Source organism: Oncorhynchus clarkii, chromosome 19 (assembly GCF_045791955.1).
Source record: "Oncorhynchus clarkii lewisi isolate Uvic-CL-2024 chromosome 19, UVic_Ocla_1.0, whole genome shotgun sequence".
NCBI classification, from domain to species: Eukaryota; Metazoa; Chordata; class Actinopteri; order Salmoniformes; family Salmonidae; genus Oncorhynchus; species Oncorhynchus clarkii.
Genome location: NC_092165.1, coordinates 12,718,637 through 12,734,822, shown reverse-complemented (window position 1 = coordinate 12,734,822; position 16,186 = coordinate 12,718,637). Strand labels below are relative to the sequence as shown.

Genomic DNA, 16,186 nt, shown 5'->3' with positions numbered 1-16,186 from the left:
ACACCAAGCCTGATGCTTTATCTCGTCTCTTCAGTTCTTCAGTAGCCTCCACTGACCCCGAGGGGATTCTCCCTGAGGGGCGTGTTGTCGGGTTGACTGTCTGGGGAATTGAGAGGCAGGTAAAGCAAGCACTCACTCACACTCCGTCGCCGCGCGCTTGTCCTAGGAACCTTCTTTTCGTTCCCGTTCCTACTCGTCTGGCCGTTCTTCAGTGGGCTCACTCTGCCAAGTTAGCCGGCCACCCCGGCGTTCGAGGTACGCTTGCTTCCATTCGCCAGCGTTTTTGGTGGCCCACTCGGGAGCATGACACGCGTCGTTTCGTGGCTGCTTGTTCGGTCTGCGCGCAGACTAAGTCCGGTAACTCCCCTCCTGCCGGCCGTCTCAGACCGCTTCCCATTCCCTCTCGACCGTGGTCTCACATCGCCTTAGATTTTATCACCGGACTGCCTTCGTCAGCGGGGAAGACTGTTATTCTTACGGTTGTCGATAGGTTCTCTAAGGCGGCTCATTTTATTCCCCTCGCTAAGCTCCCTTCTGCTAAAGAGAAATCATCATTGAGAATGTTTTCAGAATTCATGGCCTTCCGTCAGACGTCGTTTCGGACAGGGGTCCGCAATTCACGTCTCAATTTTGGAGGGAGTTTTGCCGTTTGATTGGGGCTTCCGTCAGTCTCTCTTCCGGCTTTCACCCCCAGTCTAACGGTCAAGCAGAACGGGCCAATCAGACTATTGGTCGCATCTTACGCAGTCTTTCTTTTCGTAACCCTGCGTCTTGGTCAGAACAGCTCCCCTGGGCAGAATACGCCCACAACTCGCTTCCTTCGTCTGCGACCGGGCTATCTCCTTTTCAGAGTAGCCTCGGGTACCAGCCTCCGCTGTTCTCGTCTCAGTTCGCCGAGTCCAGCGTCCCCTCCGCTCAGGCTTTTGTCCAACGTTGCGAGCGCACCTGGAAGAGGGTCAGGTCTGCACTTTGCCGTTATAGGGCGCAGACTGTGAGAGCCGCTAATAAGCGTAGAACTAAGATTCCTAGATATTGTCGCGGTCAGAGAGTTTGGCTCTCCACTCAGAACCTTCCCCTTAAGACAGCTTCTCGCAAGTTGACCCCGCGGTTCATTGGTCCATTCCGTATTTCTCAGATCATTAATCCTGTCGCAGTGCGACTTCTTCTTCCGCGATATCTTCGTCGCGTCCACCCGGTCTTCCATGTCTCCTGTGTTAAGCCCGTTCTTCGCGCCCCCGCTCGTCTTCCCCCCCCCCCCCCCCATCCTTGTCGAGGGCGCACCTATCTACAGGGTCCGTAAGATTTTGGACATGCGTCCTCGGGGCCGTGGTCATCAGTACCTAGTGGATTGGGAGGGGTACGGTCCTGAGGAAAGGAGTTGGGTTCCCTCTCGGGACGTGCTGGACCGTTCGCTGATCGATGATTTCCTCCGTTGCCGCCAGGTTTCCTCCTCGAGTGCGCCAGGAGGCGCTCGGTGAGTGGGGGGGTACTGTCATGTATTGTCATATTATGTCTTGTTCCTGTTCTTTCTCTTCACTTCGTCTCCCTCTGCTGGTCGTATTAGGTTACCTTCTCTTCCTCTCCTTCTCCCAGCTGTTCCTCATCTTCTCTAAACTACCTCGTTCACCCTTTTCCCACCTGTTCCCTTTTTCCCTCTGATTAGGTCTCTATTTCTCTCTCTGTTCCTGCTGCTGTCTTTGTCAGATTCTCGTTTGAGTTTCTCATGCCAGAACCAAACTATCGTCTCGTTTGCTTCACCCTTGTCCCGTCCTGTCGGAATCTGCCTGTTCATCTGATGCTACGTGTGATCAGGTACCTCTGTCCTCTACGACCCGCGCCTACCCAGAGAGACCAGCAGTCTGTCGCCGCTAACCCAGCTATTCTCCTCTGCTGCTAAGAAGGGGACTCTAACCCAGCTATTCTCCTCTGCTGCTAGAAGGGGGACTCTTCTGTAATTATCAGAAGGACTTTATGATTCATTTATCGCCCTCTCTGCGGGTTGTCTATTTTGCCATTATATACATCTGAAGAGGATTTATGTCTTCCCTGTGTTTTGACATTAAAGGACTCTGTTTTTGTTAAACCGCTTTTGGGTCCTCACTCACGTGCATAACAGTTTATATTCAGCTGTTCTGTCTAAATGAACGGATTGAGGTTTGCTATAATCATACCGCAACATATGGAGACTTTTATTTATATTGATACAGTGAAAGTCCTGTGAGAGGAACTATAATTAACACACACATTCAATATTAGATGGTTCCTATATCTGTCTGGTCAGCCACTCTGTCTTTCTCTCTCTCTCCATCTGTCCCTCACTATCTCGTTCTCTTTCTTTCTGCTGTCTCTCTCTCTCTCTCCATCTCTCTCTCTCCCTCCCTCCCTCCATCTCTATACCCCTCTCCTTCTCTCTCTCTCTCTCCCTCCATCTCTATACCCCTCTCCTTCTCTCTCTGTGAATCTAAATACATTTCTTCGGCCTCCGCTACTTCGGCCACAAAAGAGAAGTCCTGAATATGCATTATGATGTCGGAGGACATTAGTGTTAGTGTGTACATTAATGGCCTGGGTTACCTCTGCTGCACATTTCACTGAAGTCTGTATTTTCTCTTTGTCTCCTCTCTCTCTCCCTCTCTCTCTCTCTCTCTCTCTCTCTCTCCATCCTTTTAGTCTGGTGGCGTCTAAAGAGCCAGAGAGTCCTCGGGGGAGAGCCGTGCATCCTCCGTCACCCTCCGACTTCTTGGACAAACTCATGGGGAGAACCTCTGGATACGATGCCAGAATTAGACCCAACTTTAAAGGTACAGTATGGGCCTACAGTTTGTTTCTGGCCAAAGGTAGCACTGGCAGTTACAGGTTCAATTCAGGCCAAACATTAAATGTAACTTTCCTCTTTACCCAATGAGCAAGTCAGTTCATCCTTGGTTCATCGACTGATGGGACGTATTTTCATGAATATCCACAATACTTTCCAGAATAAAGTTCCCATATCACCCCCAAAATCCTTTCATTATGTACCGTCTTACAAGTAACATCCAACATCACAACGTCAGGTGGCTGTTAGCTGCTGACTGAGGCCGCAGTGAACAGCTCCTAAAATGGAGTCAGAACAGACGGTGTTTACTCTCCCGTTTAGCCAAGAGATCCCCTCGGTTCTACTGTTTACCATACTGCTGGCCAGGCCCAGGGACCGACTGCCTCCAGCCCTGGCCCTGTCCCTCATGGCAGAGGCCTGGCATTGGAATGGGAGTTAACAGAATGGTCTGTCTGGAAGTAAAAGACACGTTCGATTTCTGTTTGTCACTTTTTATATTGGCAAACACAGGGATACGAGTTAGATTGGAGCTGCCATGACTACCCAAAAAGAAGTAGGAGTAGAAGGTGGTCCACGAAAGCTTTCCATCACACTCTGTTCTGAGCTGTCCTGATTGACATCATGTAGGCCATGTTCAATACAATGAGTAAAGAAATTGTTCATGATTGGATTTTGTGATACGGCCATGGTCTAGAGAAGGGTTTGTTAGCTAATCAAAGTGGGATTCAGCTGAAAAATAGGACCATCCACAGGGTATGTGATCTATCAGCTGTGCTTGTCACATGTGGCCACATCCATCCACACATTTGAGCAGGAAGGGGAAATGGGATGGAGTGGTCAGTGGAGCGTTCAGTTGGACCGGTAGAGAGAAACACACACACACACACACACACACACACACACACACACACACACACACACACACACACACACACACACACACACACACAGCAAAGTGAAAAACCCACACTCTCCCTTATCTCTCCTTTTGTCATCATTGTCGATGACAGAGTCATTGACAGCTAGACTCCTAGGAAAAAACATACCTGCCATGTATGATTTGACACGCACTAACCACTTACTGACATCACTGTACATGCTGCTCCAAGTGTATTGCTGTTTCTATTGTAGTGTAGAAAGCATGGTCACAGTTTCTATGCTGGTCACGTACAGTCATGCAACAGTGAAAGGACTTGAGAATTTGTCCTTAAGACATGCCAATCATCTTGGAATTGAAAAATGTGCAATTATGAAATTAAAATGATTGCTAATGTCGTAAAAGCACATTATGTTGTTTAGATGTCAATGATAACAGATGTAGGATCTTAATCTGAGCCAGTTTGCTACAGCAGGAAAATAATCCTGCAGCAACAGGAAATGTGAATTATTGTGTGGATTGTAATTCATGGACACTTTTGAAGGGGTTTAGACATTTTTCTTAAGGGAAAATCAAGTCTGACATTTTGGCAACACTTTACTTGACACCCAGCGTCATAACATGTTGTCACATGGTCATAACCATATCATAATATGTCATAACAGCTGATATAACTTGTCATAACACTGTCATGACACATACTGGATTTTATGTCTGGTTAGGCCACCTACATAAGAGTGTCAAAACCTACAACACAAGGCAAAACATTCCGTTACACCATAGTTTGTTATATAATTTCCTGACATGTAATATTGAGTTATCATTGTAATTGAGCACAAATTGATGTCGGACATGCACCTACAAGACACCCTCTTTTTGACTGATGACTTTCTTAGTCCGAGTAAAGTGACACAGGAGAAAGTTCCATCGTGGCCATCGTGGCATGGATTGATGGAACCACAGTTTTAAATATTCATGGAGGGGTTTAAGTGAAGAGCCATGTTTCTCAAATACATTGAATAATCCCTGTATATGTGTTTCTATGCCTACCTGTCTTAAACTACTTTGAAGCTATATCATATTTCCTAATGCTATTTTCCTCTGTCTAGGTCCTCCTGTGAACGTATCATGCAACATATTCATCAACAGCTTTGGCTCCATAGCTGAGACTACAATGGTACGTATATATTCATATACTCATAAAAATACATGTACTGCCTCCATTCCAGTCAATGTCAAACACATATATTTGAAAGTCAAGGAAATCCAAAGGGTAGCATTGCCAAACAATGACAAACAACGTGACAGGGTGGGGGTAGTGTGTGTGTGTAACATGGGGTAGTGTATGTGTGTAACATGGGGTAGTGTGTGTATGTAACATGGGGTAGTGTGTGTGTATGTAACATGGGGTAGTGTGTGTGTAACATGGGGTAGTGTGTGTGTGTGTAACATGGGGTAGTGTGTGTATGTAACATGGGGTAGTGTGTGTGTAACATGGGGTAGTGTATGTGTGTAACATGGGGTAGTGTGTGTATGTAACATGGGGTAGTGTGTGTGTATGTAACATGGGGTAGTGTGTGTGTAACATGGGGTAGTGTGTGTGTGTGTAACATGGGGTAGTGTGTGTGTGTGTAACATGGGGTAGTGTGTGTATGTAACATGGGGTAGTGTGTGTGTAACATGGGGTAGTGTGTGTGTAACATGGGGTAGTGTGTGTATGTAACATGGGGTAGTGTGTGTGTGTAACATGGGGTAGTGTGTGTATGTAACATGGGGTAGTGTATGTAACATGGGGTAGCGTGTGTTTAGCGCGCCAGCGTGTTACCAGCCCAGGCCCAGGATTAGGGCCTGCATGTGTCTCCCAGGGTAGTGTCAGTGAGCAGGCTACAGGACGGAGTACACACACTCTCACTTTGTCTCACACACAAACACACACACTCACTCACTCTCACACACACGCATCCGGGCACACGCACACACACCGATAATGTGGACGAGGAAGCATCATAACGCAGCGTGTTTCCCGGGCCAAGCATCTCTCAGACCTCTTCTCCACTCTCTCCTGGGGAGAATCTCTTACGTAAGAATCCATTTCCCTTCCTCTCCCACTGAAGGGATGAATTAAACAAGCACCATTAAGCTATTAGTGAGGGTACTTTACTGAAACAATAAACATCCCCCTGAATGAGATATCATTTTATAAGAGGGTGTTTACTATTTGAATGAGATCATGAACGTGCCTGATGGAAAGGTTGTTCCTTAAAGAGGAAGGTGTTATTTTAACCTGTGTCTGTGACCTGGATCAGAGATGAAGTTGATGGGTTTGGATGGGGAATGGAGTTAAAGGACTAGACAATGGATCCCCTGGAGCAAGGCTTTGAATGACTACTGAAAGGCAGGGACACAATGGCATAGGCACGCATGCACACACTCTCACCTACACATCACACGCATGCGCGCAAACACACACACCACACACAGCGGATGTGAAGAGGGGACATCTGCGTCAGTCCGCCAGTGTTAACTTTGCAGTGACGCGTCCACTTGTCACTCACACACACACACACACACACACACACACACACACACACACACACACACACACACACACACACACACACACACACACAGCCCTGTCGCCTGCCTCCCCGTCCCGGTGATGAGACAAGCAGGACACACACATACCACTGCGAGGCTTCCTGCTCTATAGATACCCAACCAGCAGGCACCTCACAAATCATTCAGTAATTACAGAACTACCTTAGGAACCACAGACCCAGTGGTGGTTGTAGATGTAGAGATCTCTCTCTATCTTTCCCTCAAGATGAGATAATCAATACACCCAAATGGAATGTGGTCAGTGAAGCTAGACGTAAAGATGATTTAAAAGACATTGAAGTGGTTATTGGACTTTGGGTAGTTTCTTATGAGTCGATGTCGATGAAAATGTTTTTACTACGACCCATAAAGGATTAGAATTGGCTCACTGGCTTTGACTCTGTTTTGTTCTGTAATGAAAAGTGACATGCATATGAGTGATTTAGTTTTTATAATGTGGGGTTTGTATGAGTACCCCTTCGTGGGATGTACAAAGGTGCCAAATGATGATGAAGTCAACTGAAGATAAGTGAGAAAACAGAAGTGAACACAAATCCTTCATTTCTTAGCATTAGGCATCATTTGGGATTGATGGAGTGATGTGATAAGTCTGGGGGTGAAAGAGGACGATGTGGAGGCCTCCAGTATATTTGAAGAGGGATGGCGTGGAACTGCAAGAGATGGAAAGAGTGAGAAAATGGAGGGATTTCACAGTCCAGTGTGGCTGGAGGGGGGAAGAGGGGATGTGCACTGAAGGACAGAGGGTCCATGCTGGAGAGAAAGGGGGGAAAAAATAGAGAGAGCAAAAGACAGGAGAGGAGGATCATTCTCCTCCGTATGTCACCGCTGGTTTAGAGAGGCTCAGGGGCAGCAGCAGCCCTACTCCCACCATCACCATCTGTCCTCCTCCACACACACAGGGAGATGATGTAACATTTTCCAGGGGGGATGGGGGGTGAGGGGGAGAGAAATATACAGAGGCACATTACTGAAGAGCACTAAGGCCTGACCCGCAAGGCGTTGCTCATGGCCCATCACAGGGAAAAGGTTTCATTCAGAGACAGACCGAGAGTGGGTGGGTTAAGTCTGTTTGAGCTACAGGGAGAGAGTGGATTGGAGAATTCTGTTAGAGACTTACAAGGGAGACATACAAAGATTTGATGTATTCCTTTCTGGGTCTGATTTGATTAGATTAGATTTGAAAAGGACTCTGACCCTGTGTGGCTCTGATTCCATCGCAGCAAGCAGCAGACCAGACGACATGCCTTTTTGACTGTGACATAACTTCTGATAGCACAGTGCTGCTTTGACATGGGGATTGAACTGCTGTCAGTGATGGATGGAAACATTGTGTCATAGAGTACAAAGGGGGAGGCTACACACTGCCACTTCTTGTTTACTATGGCGTGTGTGTGTGTGTGTGTTCGTGTGCGTGTGTGTGTTTGTGCGTGTGTGTGTCCATCCTTTCCCCTCTCATCTCAACCAACGAGGGTTGGTTTGACAGATCAGATCTGAGAATAAACCTCAGTGGCCAATCCTATGGTACCAAGCTATAGTGACCCCATTAAAGATGGTGGCTGTGTTCATGTTGGACCACTGCATCAATCTAGGTAACATCATTTTTTATAAAAAATCCCATCAAAAGCCGTCAGTTCAAGCTAGAGAAATCAGTTTTTAGCGTGGACTGCGTCTCAATCCTCCGCATCCTCTTATGTCGGCCTTCCGCATCTGAGTGACAGCGGTGTTTGTCAGACCATGAGGCATCTCGAATCTCGGTCTTCTCACGAAAACATCTGCAGCATCCAAACCGTTTGGGCTACAAACCAATATGAACGCTCTATGGAAAGATGATATTTGGGACTCGTCTGCAAGTAAGCTGGTACCGGTTTTGAAAAATTAATGGAAGTCTATTTTGTGACAACAACAAAAAAGGGGTTAAATATGTGTCCATGTGGCACTGGAGGAGACAAGCCCTCTTGCCGCGCCGTTCCGGCGCCTTTCCTGTTGGGGGGCTAATGGAGCCCAGCTGAGGGTAATGAGTCAATCAAGTGTGTGATTGGCTGGACAGTCAGCCCCAACAGTTGATTAGGCTGCTGCTGCTCCCATTTGGTAGGACTGGAGACAGCAGCAGACATGTTGGGGCTGAAAGGCTCAGTTTAAGATGGCCTTTGTTATTTGTGAGCATTTCTGTTGGTCAATTATGGAATAAAATCTACGTTTACTCTGCCTCACTGAGCCTCTCCCCAGACTCTCCCCAAAAAACATCAATATTTCCTGAGCTGTCTTATCTTCTAGATATACTGTAGGACAGACACTCCGAAACCTTATTCCTTATTATGTATTTTTTAACTTTCTGTTTTGTCGTTTCTGAATGTGTTACTCAATGTATTTCTATGGACTATAGTGGTCAAGGACAAAGTAGAGCCCCCTCCAACCTTTTAGAGGTTATTAAGAACATTCACCATGCAGCAACCATGTGGACACAACACTCAATGAGTGTACAAACATCAAGAACACCTACTGTTTCCATCACGTAGACTGACCAGGTGAATCCAGGTAAAAGCTGTTGATCCCTTATTGATGTCACTTGTTAAATCCACCAATCAGTGCAGATGAAGGGGAGGAGACAGGTTAAAGAAGGATTTTATTTTGCCTTGAGACATGGATTGTGTATGTGTGCCATTCAGAGGGTGAATGGGCAAGACAAAAGATTTAAGTGCCTTTGAACGGGGTATGGTAGTAGGTGCCAGGCGCACCGGTTTGAGTGTGTCGAGAACTGCAACGCTGCTGGGTTTTTCACGCTCAACAGTTTACATGTGTGCGAGGAATGGGCCACCACCCAAAAGACATCCAGCCAACTTGACACAACTGTGGGAAGCATTGGAGTCAACATGGGCCAGCATCCCTGTGGAATGCTTTCGATACCTTGTAGAGTCAATGCCCCGATGTATTGAGGCTGTTCTGAGGGCAAAAGGGAGTGAAACTCAATTATAGGAAGCCATTCCTAATGTTTTGTACACTCAGTATATATGAAATCATGCTACATAAGTTGAGGTTTGCATCATCAATTGAGTTCTGGAATCAACTATTTCTATCAACATGTGCCCTAGCTTACAACCATGAAAGTATGGTTGGCTTGTTTGTTATGATAGGGCACACATTTTCCCTGACTGTGTGACCTGACCTGGAAAAACACTTGGCCCTCTTTGACTTCTTTCCTTAAGTTAAGTGTTGTTAGTTCAGTGAGTGCTGTGCCTTCCAGTCAGTCATCAAGGTCAGTGATGCAGTGACATAGGAGACTTCCCAGGAGAGAGTTCCACTGTGTCTGGTGGTTCCACTGTGTCCGGTGGTTCTTCCTGCTTATACCACAGATTACTTGTGCTCCACTAAACCCGTATGTGCTGCTGTGACCACAGCCATGAGCCGTGGTCCTCACTGGGACACATACATGGGAAGGCGCTCAGAACGATAGCAGAGGTATGTAGGGAGTTGTGGTTGAGGGGGTATTGGGTACCATGTTGAGATCTAAGTGTGTGTCCTCTGAGATCCACCTGTCCTGTGAGTAACATTTAGGGCTGTGGATTATGTGAGCAACATTCTTGACTTGACTGTTTTTTCCTTCTAGTTTTGCCCTTGTTTATTAAAGCGGCGACAGTGGTATGGTACATGGTCACCTGGTATACTAGAGTCATGGTCACATGGTAAACTAGAGTCACGTGGTAGACTAGATTCACAGAGTCACCTGGTGGACTAGAGTGACATGGTCACATGGTAAACTAGAGTCACATGGTAGACTAGAGTCACGTGGTATACTAGAGTCATGGAGTCCCGTGGTAGACTAGATTCACAGAGTCACGTGGTAGACTAGAGTCACAGAGTCACGTGGTAGACTAGAGTCACAGAGTCATATGGTAGACTAGAGTCACAGAGTCACATGGTAGACTAGAGTCACAGAGTCACGTGGTAGACTAGAGTCACAGAGTCACGTGGTAGACTAGAGTCACAGTCACGTGGTAGACTAGAGTCACAGAGTCACGTGGTAGACTAGAGTCACGTGGTATACTAGAGTCATGGTCACATGGTAAACTAGAGTCACGTGGTAGACTAGAGTCATAGAGTCACGTGGTAGACTAGATTCACAGAGTCACGTGGTAGACTAGATTCACAGAGTCACGTGGTAGACTAGATTCACAGAGTCACGTGGTAGACTAGAGTGACATGGTCACATGGTAAACTAGAGTCACGTGGTAGACTAGAGTCACAGAGTCATATGGTAGACTAGAGTCGCGAGGTAGACTAGAGTCAAAGAGTCATGTGGTAGACTAGAGTCACGTGGTAGACTAGAGTCACAGTCACATGGTAGACTAGAGTCACAGAGTCACAGAGTCACGTGGTAGACTAGAGTCACGTGGTAGACTAGAGTCACGTGGAAGACTAGAGTGACATGGTCACATGGTAAACTAGAGTCACGTGGTAGACTAGAGTCACAGAGTCACGTGGTAGACTAGAGTCACAGAGTCATATGGGAGACTAGAGTCGCGTGGTAGACTAAATTCACGTGGTTGACTAGAGTCACAGTCACGTGGTAGACTAGAGTCACAGAGTCACGTGGTAGACTAGAGTCACAGAGTCACGTGGTAGACTAGAGTCACGTGGTAGACTAAATTCACGTAGTACACTAGAGTCACAGAGTCATGTGGTAGACTAAATTCACGTGGTAGACTAGAGTCACGGGCTAGACTAGAGTCACGTGGTAGACTAGAGTCACAGAGTCACGTGGTAGACTAGAGTCACGTGGTAGACTAGAGTCACATGGTAGACTAGAGTCACGTGGTAGACTAGAGTCACAGAGTCACAAGGTAGACTAGAGTCACGTGGCAGACTAGAGTCACGTGGTAGACTAGAGTCACGTGGTAGACTAGAGTCACAGAGTCACGTGATAGACTAGAGTCACATGGTAGAATAGAGTCACGTGGTAGAATAGAGTCACGTGGTAGAATAGAGTCACACGTGGTAGAATAGAGTCAGGTGGTAGTATAGAGTCAGGTGGTAGACTAGAGTCACGTGGTAGAATAGAGTCACGTGGTAGAATAGAGTCACGTGGTAGACTAGAGTCACGTGGTAGACTAGTGTCACGTGGTAGACTAGAGTCACGTGGTAGACTAGAGTCACGTGGTAGACTACTGTCACGTGATAGACTAGAGTCACGTGGTAGAATAGAGTCACGTGGTAGACTAGAGTCACGTGGTAGACCAGTGTCACGTGGTAGACTAGAGTCACGTGGTAGACTAGTGTCACGTGGTAGACTAGAGTCACGTGGTAGACTAGTGTCACGTGGTAGACTAGAGTTGCGTGGTAGACTAGAGTCACGTGGTAGACTAGTGTCATGTGGTAGACTAGTGTCATGTGGTAGACTAGAGTCACGTGGTAGACTAGAGTCACGTGGTAGACTAGAGTCACGTGGTAGACTAGAGTCACGTGGTAGACTAGTGTCACGTGGTAGACTAGAGTCACGTGGTAGACTAGAGTCACATGGTAGACTAGTGTCACGTGGTAGACTAGAGTCACGTGGTAGACGAGAGTCACGTGGTAGACTAGAGTTACATGGTAGACTAGTGTCACGTGGTAGACTAGAGTCACGTGGGATTTCTGGAAGAAAATTTTAAACAAAAGTGGAGACTGTGTCAGTGTCATGTCAGACAAGTATACAACAGGACCTCAAGGTGCCCATATAGACTACAGTATGTTCACCATAGGACCTCAAGGTGCCCATATAGACTACAGTATGTTTACCATAGGACCTCAAAGTGCCCATATAGACTACAGTATGTGTACCATAGGACCTCAAGGTGCCCATATAGACTACAGTATGTTTACCATAGGACCTCAAGGTGCCCATATAGACTACAGTATGTTTGCCATAGGACCTCAAAGTGCCCATATAGACTACAGTATGTGTACCATAGGACCTCAAGGTGCCCATATAGACTACAGTATGTTTACCATAGGACCTCAAGGGGCCCATATAGACGACAGTATGTTTACCATAGGACCTCAAGGTGCCCATATAGACTACAGTATGTTTACCATAGGACCTCAATGTGCCCATATAGACTACAGTATGTTTACCATAGGACCTCAAGGTGCCCATATAGACTACAGTATGTTTACCATAGGACCTCAAGGTCCCCATATAGACTGCAGTATGTTTACCATAGGACCTCAAGGGGCCCATATAGACTACAGTATGTTTACCATAGGACCTCAAGGGGCCCATATAGACTACAGTATGTTTACCATAGGACCTCAAGGTGCCCATATAGACTACAGTATGTGTACCATAGGACCTCAAGGTCCCCATATAGACTGCAGTATGTTTACCATAGGACCTCAAGGGGCCCATATAGACTACAGTATGTTTACCATAGGACCTCAAGGGGCCCATATAGACTACAGTATGTTTACCATAGGACCTCAAGGGGCCCATATAGACTACAGTATGTTTACCATAGGACATCAAGGTGCCCATATAGACTACAGTATGTTTACCATAGGACCTCAAGGGGCCCATATAGACTACAGTATGTTTACCATAGGACCTCAAGTTGCCCATAGAGACTACAGTATGTTTACCATAGAACCTCAAGTTGCCCATATATACTACAGTATGTTTACCATTGAACCTCAAGGTGTCCATATAGACTACAGTATGTTTCCCATAGGACCTCAAGGGGCCCCTATAGACTACAGTATGTTTACCATAGGACCTCAAGGTGCCCACATAGACTACAGTATGTGTACCATAGGACCTCAAGGGGCCCATATAGACTACAGTATGTGTACCATAGGACCTCAAGGGAACTGTATAGACTACAGTATGTGTACCATAGGACCTCAAGGTGCCCATATAGACTACAGTATGTGTACCATAGGACCTCAAAGTGCCCATAGAGACTATAGTATGTTTACCATAGAACCTCAAGTTGCCCATATAGACTACAGTATGTTTACCATAGGACCTCAAGGGGCCCGTATAGACTACAGTATGTTTACCATAGGACCTCAAGGTGCCCATATAGACTACAGTATGTTTACCATAGGACCTCAAGGTGCCCATATAGACTTCAGTATGTTTATCATAGAACCTCAAGGTGCCCATATAGACTACAGTATGTTTACCATAGGACCTCAAGGTGCCCATATAGACTTCAGTATTTGTACCATAGGACCTCAAGGGGCCTGTATAGACTACAGTATGTGTACCATGGAACCTCAAGGTGCCCATATAGACTACAGTATGTGTACCATAGGACCTCAAAGTGCCCGTATAGACTACAGTATGTTTATCATAGGACCTCAAGGTGCCCATATATACAGTATGTTTATCATAGGACCTCAAGGTGCCCATAAAGACTACAGTATGTTTACCATAGGACCTTAAGGTGCCCATATAGACTACAGTATTTGTACCATAGGACCTCAAGGGGCCCATATAGACTTCAGTATGTTTACCATAGGACCTCAAGGTGCCTGTATAGACTACAGTATGTGTACCATGGGACCTCAAGGTGCCCATATAGACTACAGTATGTGTACCATAGGACCTCAAAGTGCCCGTATAGACTACAGTATGTTTATCATAGGACCTCAAGGTGCCCATATATACAGTATGTTTATCATAGGACCTCAAGGTGCCCATAAAGACTACAATATGTTTACCATAGGACCTCAAGGTGCCCATATAGACTACAGTATGTTTACCATAGGACCTCAAGGTGCCCATATAGACTACAGTACGTTTACCATAGGACCTTAAGGTGCCCATATAGACTACAGTATTTGTACCATAGGACCTCAAGGGGCCCATATAGACTTCAGTATGTTTACCATAGGACCTCAAGGGGCCTGTATAGACCACAGTATGTGTACCATAGGACCTCAAGGTGCCCATATAGACTTCAGTATTTTTACCATAGGACCTCAAGGGGCCCGTATAGACTACAGTATGTTTACCATAGGACCTCAAGGTGCCTATATAGACTACAGTATGTTTATCATAGGACCTCAAGGTGCCCATATAGACTACAGTATGTTTACCATAGGACCTCAAGGTGCCCATATAGACTACAGTATGTTTACCATAGGACCTCAAGGTGCCCACATAGACTACAGTATGTGTACCATAGGACCTCAAGGGGCCCATATAGACTACAGTATGTGTACCATAGGACCTCAAGGGAACTGTATAGACTACAGTATGTGTACCATAGGACCTCAAGGTGCCCATATAGACTACAGTATGTGTACCATAGGACCTCAAAGTGCCCATAGAGACTATAGTATGTTTACCATAGAACCTCAAGTTGCCCATATAGACTACAGTATGTTTACCATAGGACCTCAAGGGGCCCGTATAGACTACAGTATGTTTACCATAGGACCTCAAGGTGCCCATATAGACTACAGTATGTTTACCATAGGACCTCAAGGTGCCCATATAGACTTCAGTATGTTTATCATAGAACCTCAAGGTGCCCATATAGACTACAGTATGTTTACCATAGGACCTCAAGGTGCCCATATAGACTTCAGTATTTGTACCATAGGACCTCAAGGGGCCTGTATAGACTACAGTATGTGTACCATGGAACCTCAAGGTGCCCATATAGACTACAGTATGTGTACCATAGGACCTCAAAGTGCCCGTATAGACTACAGTATGTTTATCATAGGACCTCAAGGTGCCCATATATACAGTATGTTTATCATAGGACCTCAAGGTGCCCATAAAGACTACAGTATGTTTACCATAGGACCTTAAGGTGCCCATATAGACTACAGTATTTGTACCATAGGACCTCAAGGGGCCCATATAGACTTCAGTATGTTTACCATAGGACCTCAAGGTGCCTGTATAGACTACAGTATGTGTACCATGGGACCTCAAGGTGCCCATATAGACTACAGTATGTGTACCATAGGACCTCAAAGTGCCCGTATAGACTACAGTATGTTTATCATAGGACCTCAAGGTGCCCATATATACAGTATGTTTATCATAGGACCTCAAGGTGCCCATAAAGACTACAATATGTTTACCATAGGACCTCAAGGTGCCCATATAGACTACAGTATGTTTACCATAGGACCTCAAGGTGCCCATATAGACTACAGTACGTTTACCATAGGACCTTAAGGTGCCCATATAGACTACAGTATTTGTACCATAGGACCTCAAGGGGCCCATATAGACTTCAGTATGTTTACCATAGGACCTCAAGGGGCCTGTATAGACCACAGTATGTGTACCATAGGACCTCAAGGTGCCCATATAGACTTCAGTATTTTTACCATAGGACCTCAAGGGGCCCGTATAGACTACAGTATGTTTACCATAGGACCTCAAGGTGCCTATATAGACTACAGTATGTTTATCATAGGACCTCAAGGTGCCCATATAGACTACAGTATGTTTACCATAGGACCTCAAGGTGCCCATATAGACTACAGTATGTGTACCATAGGACCTCAAGGGTCCCATATAGACTACAGTATGTTTACCATAGGACCTCAAGGTGCCCATATAGACTACAGTATGTGTACCATAGGACCTCAAGGTGCCCATATAGATTACAGTATGTTTACCATAGGACCTCAAGGGGCCTGTATAGACTACAGTATGTGTACCATAGGACCTCAAGGTGCCCATATAGACTACAGTATATGTACCATAGGACCTCAAAGTGCCCATATAGACTACAGTATGTTTACTATAGGACCTCAAGGTGCCCATATAGACTACAGTATGTGTACCATAGGACCTCAAGTTGCCCATAGAGACTACAGTATGTTTACCATAGAACCTCAAGTTGCCCATATATACTACAGTATGTTTA

The 16,186-nt window shown here is 45.9% G+C and overlaps 1 protein-coding gene across 1 annotated transcript in view; it reads left to right on the top strand.

Moving 5' to 3' along the window:
- LOC139374128 (glycine receptor subunit alpha-3-like) overlaps positions 1-16,186 on the top strand; it is a 127,410-nt gene that overhangs the window by 44,512 nt on the left and 66,712 nt on the right. Inside the window, exons 2-3 of the mRNA XM_071115127.1 lie at positions 2,671-2,801; positions 4,802-4,869. Coding sequence (XP_070971228.1) covers positions 2,671-2,801; positions 4,802-4,869 — 199 coding nt within the window. The remainder of the gene's footprint in view (positions 1-2,670; positions 2,802-4,801; positions 4,870-16,186) is intronic.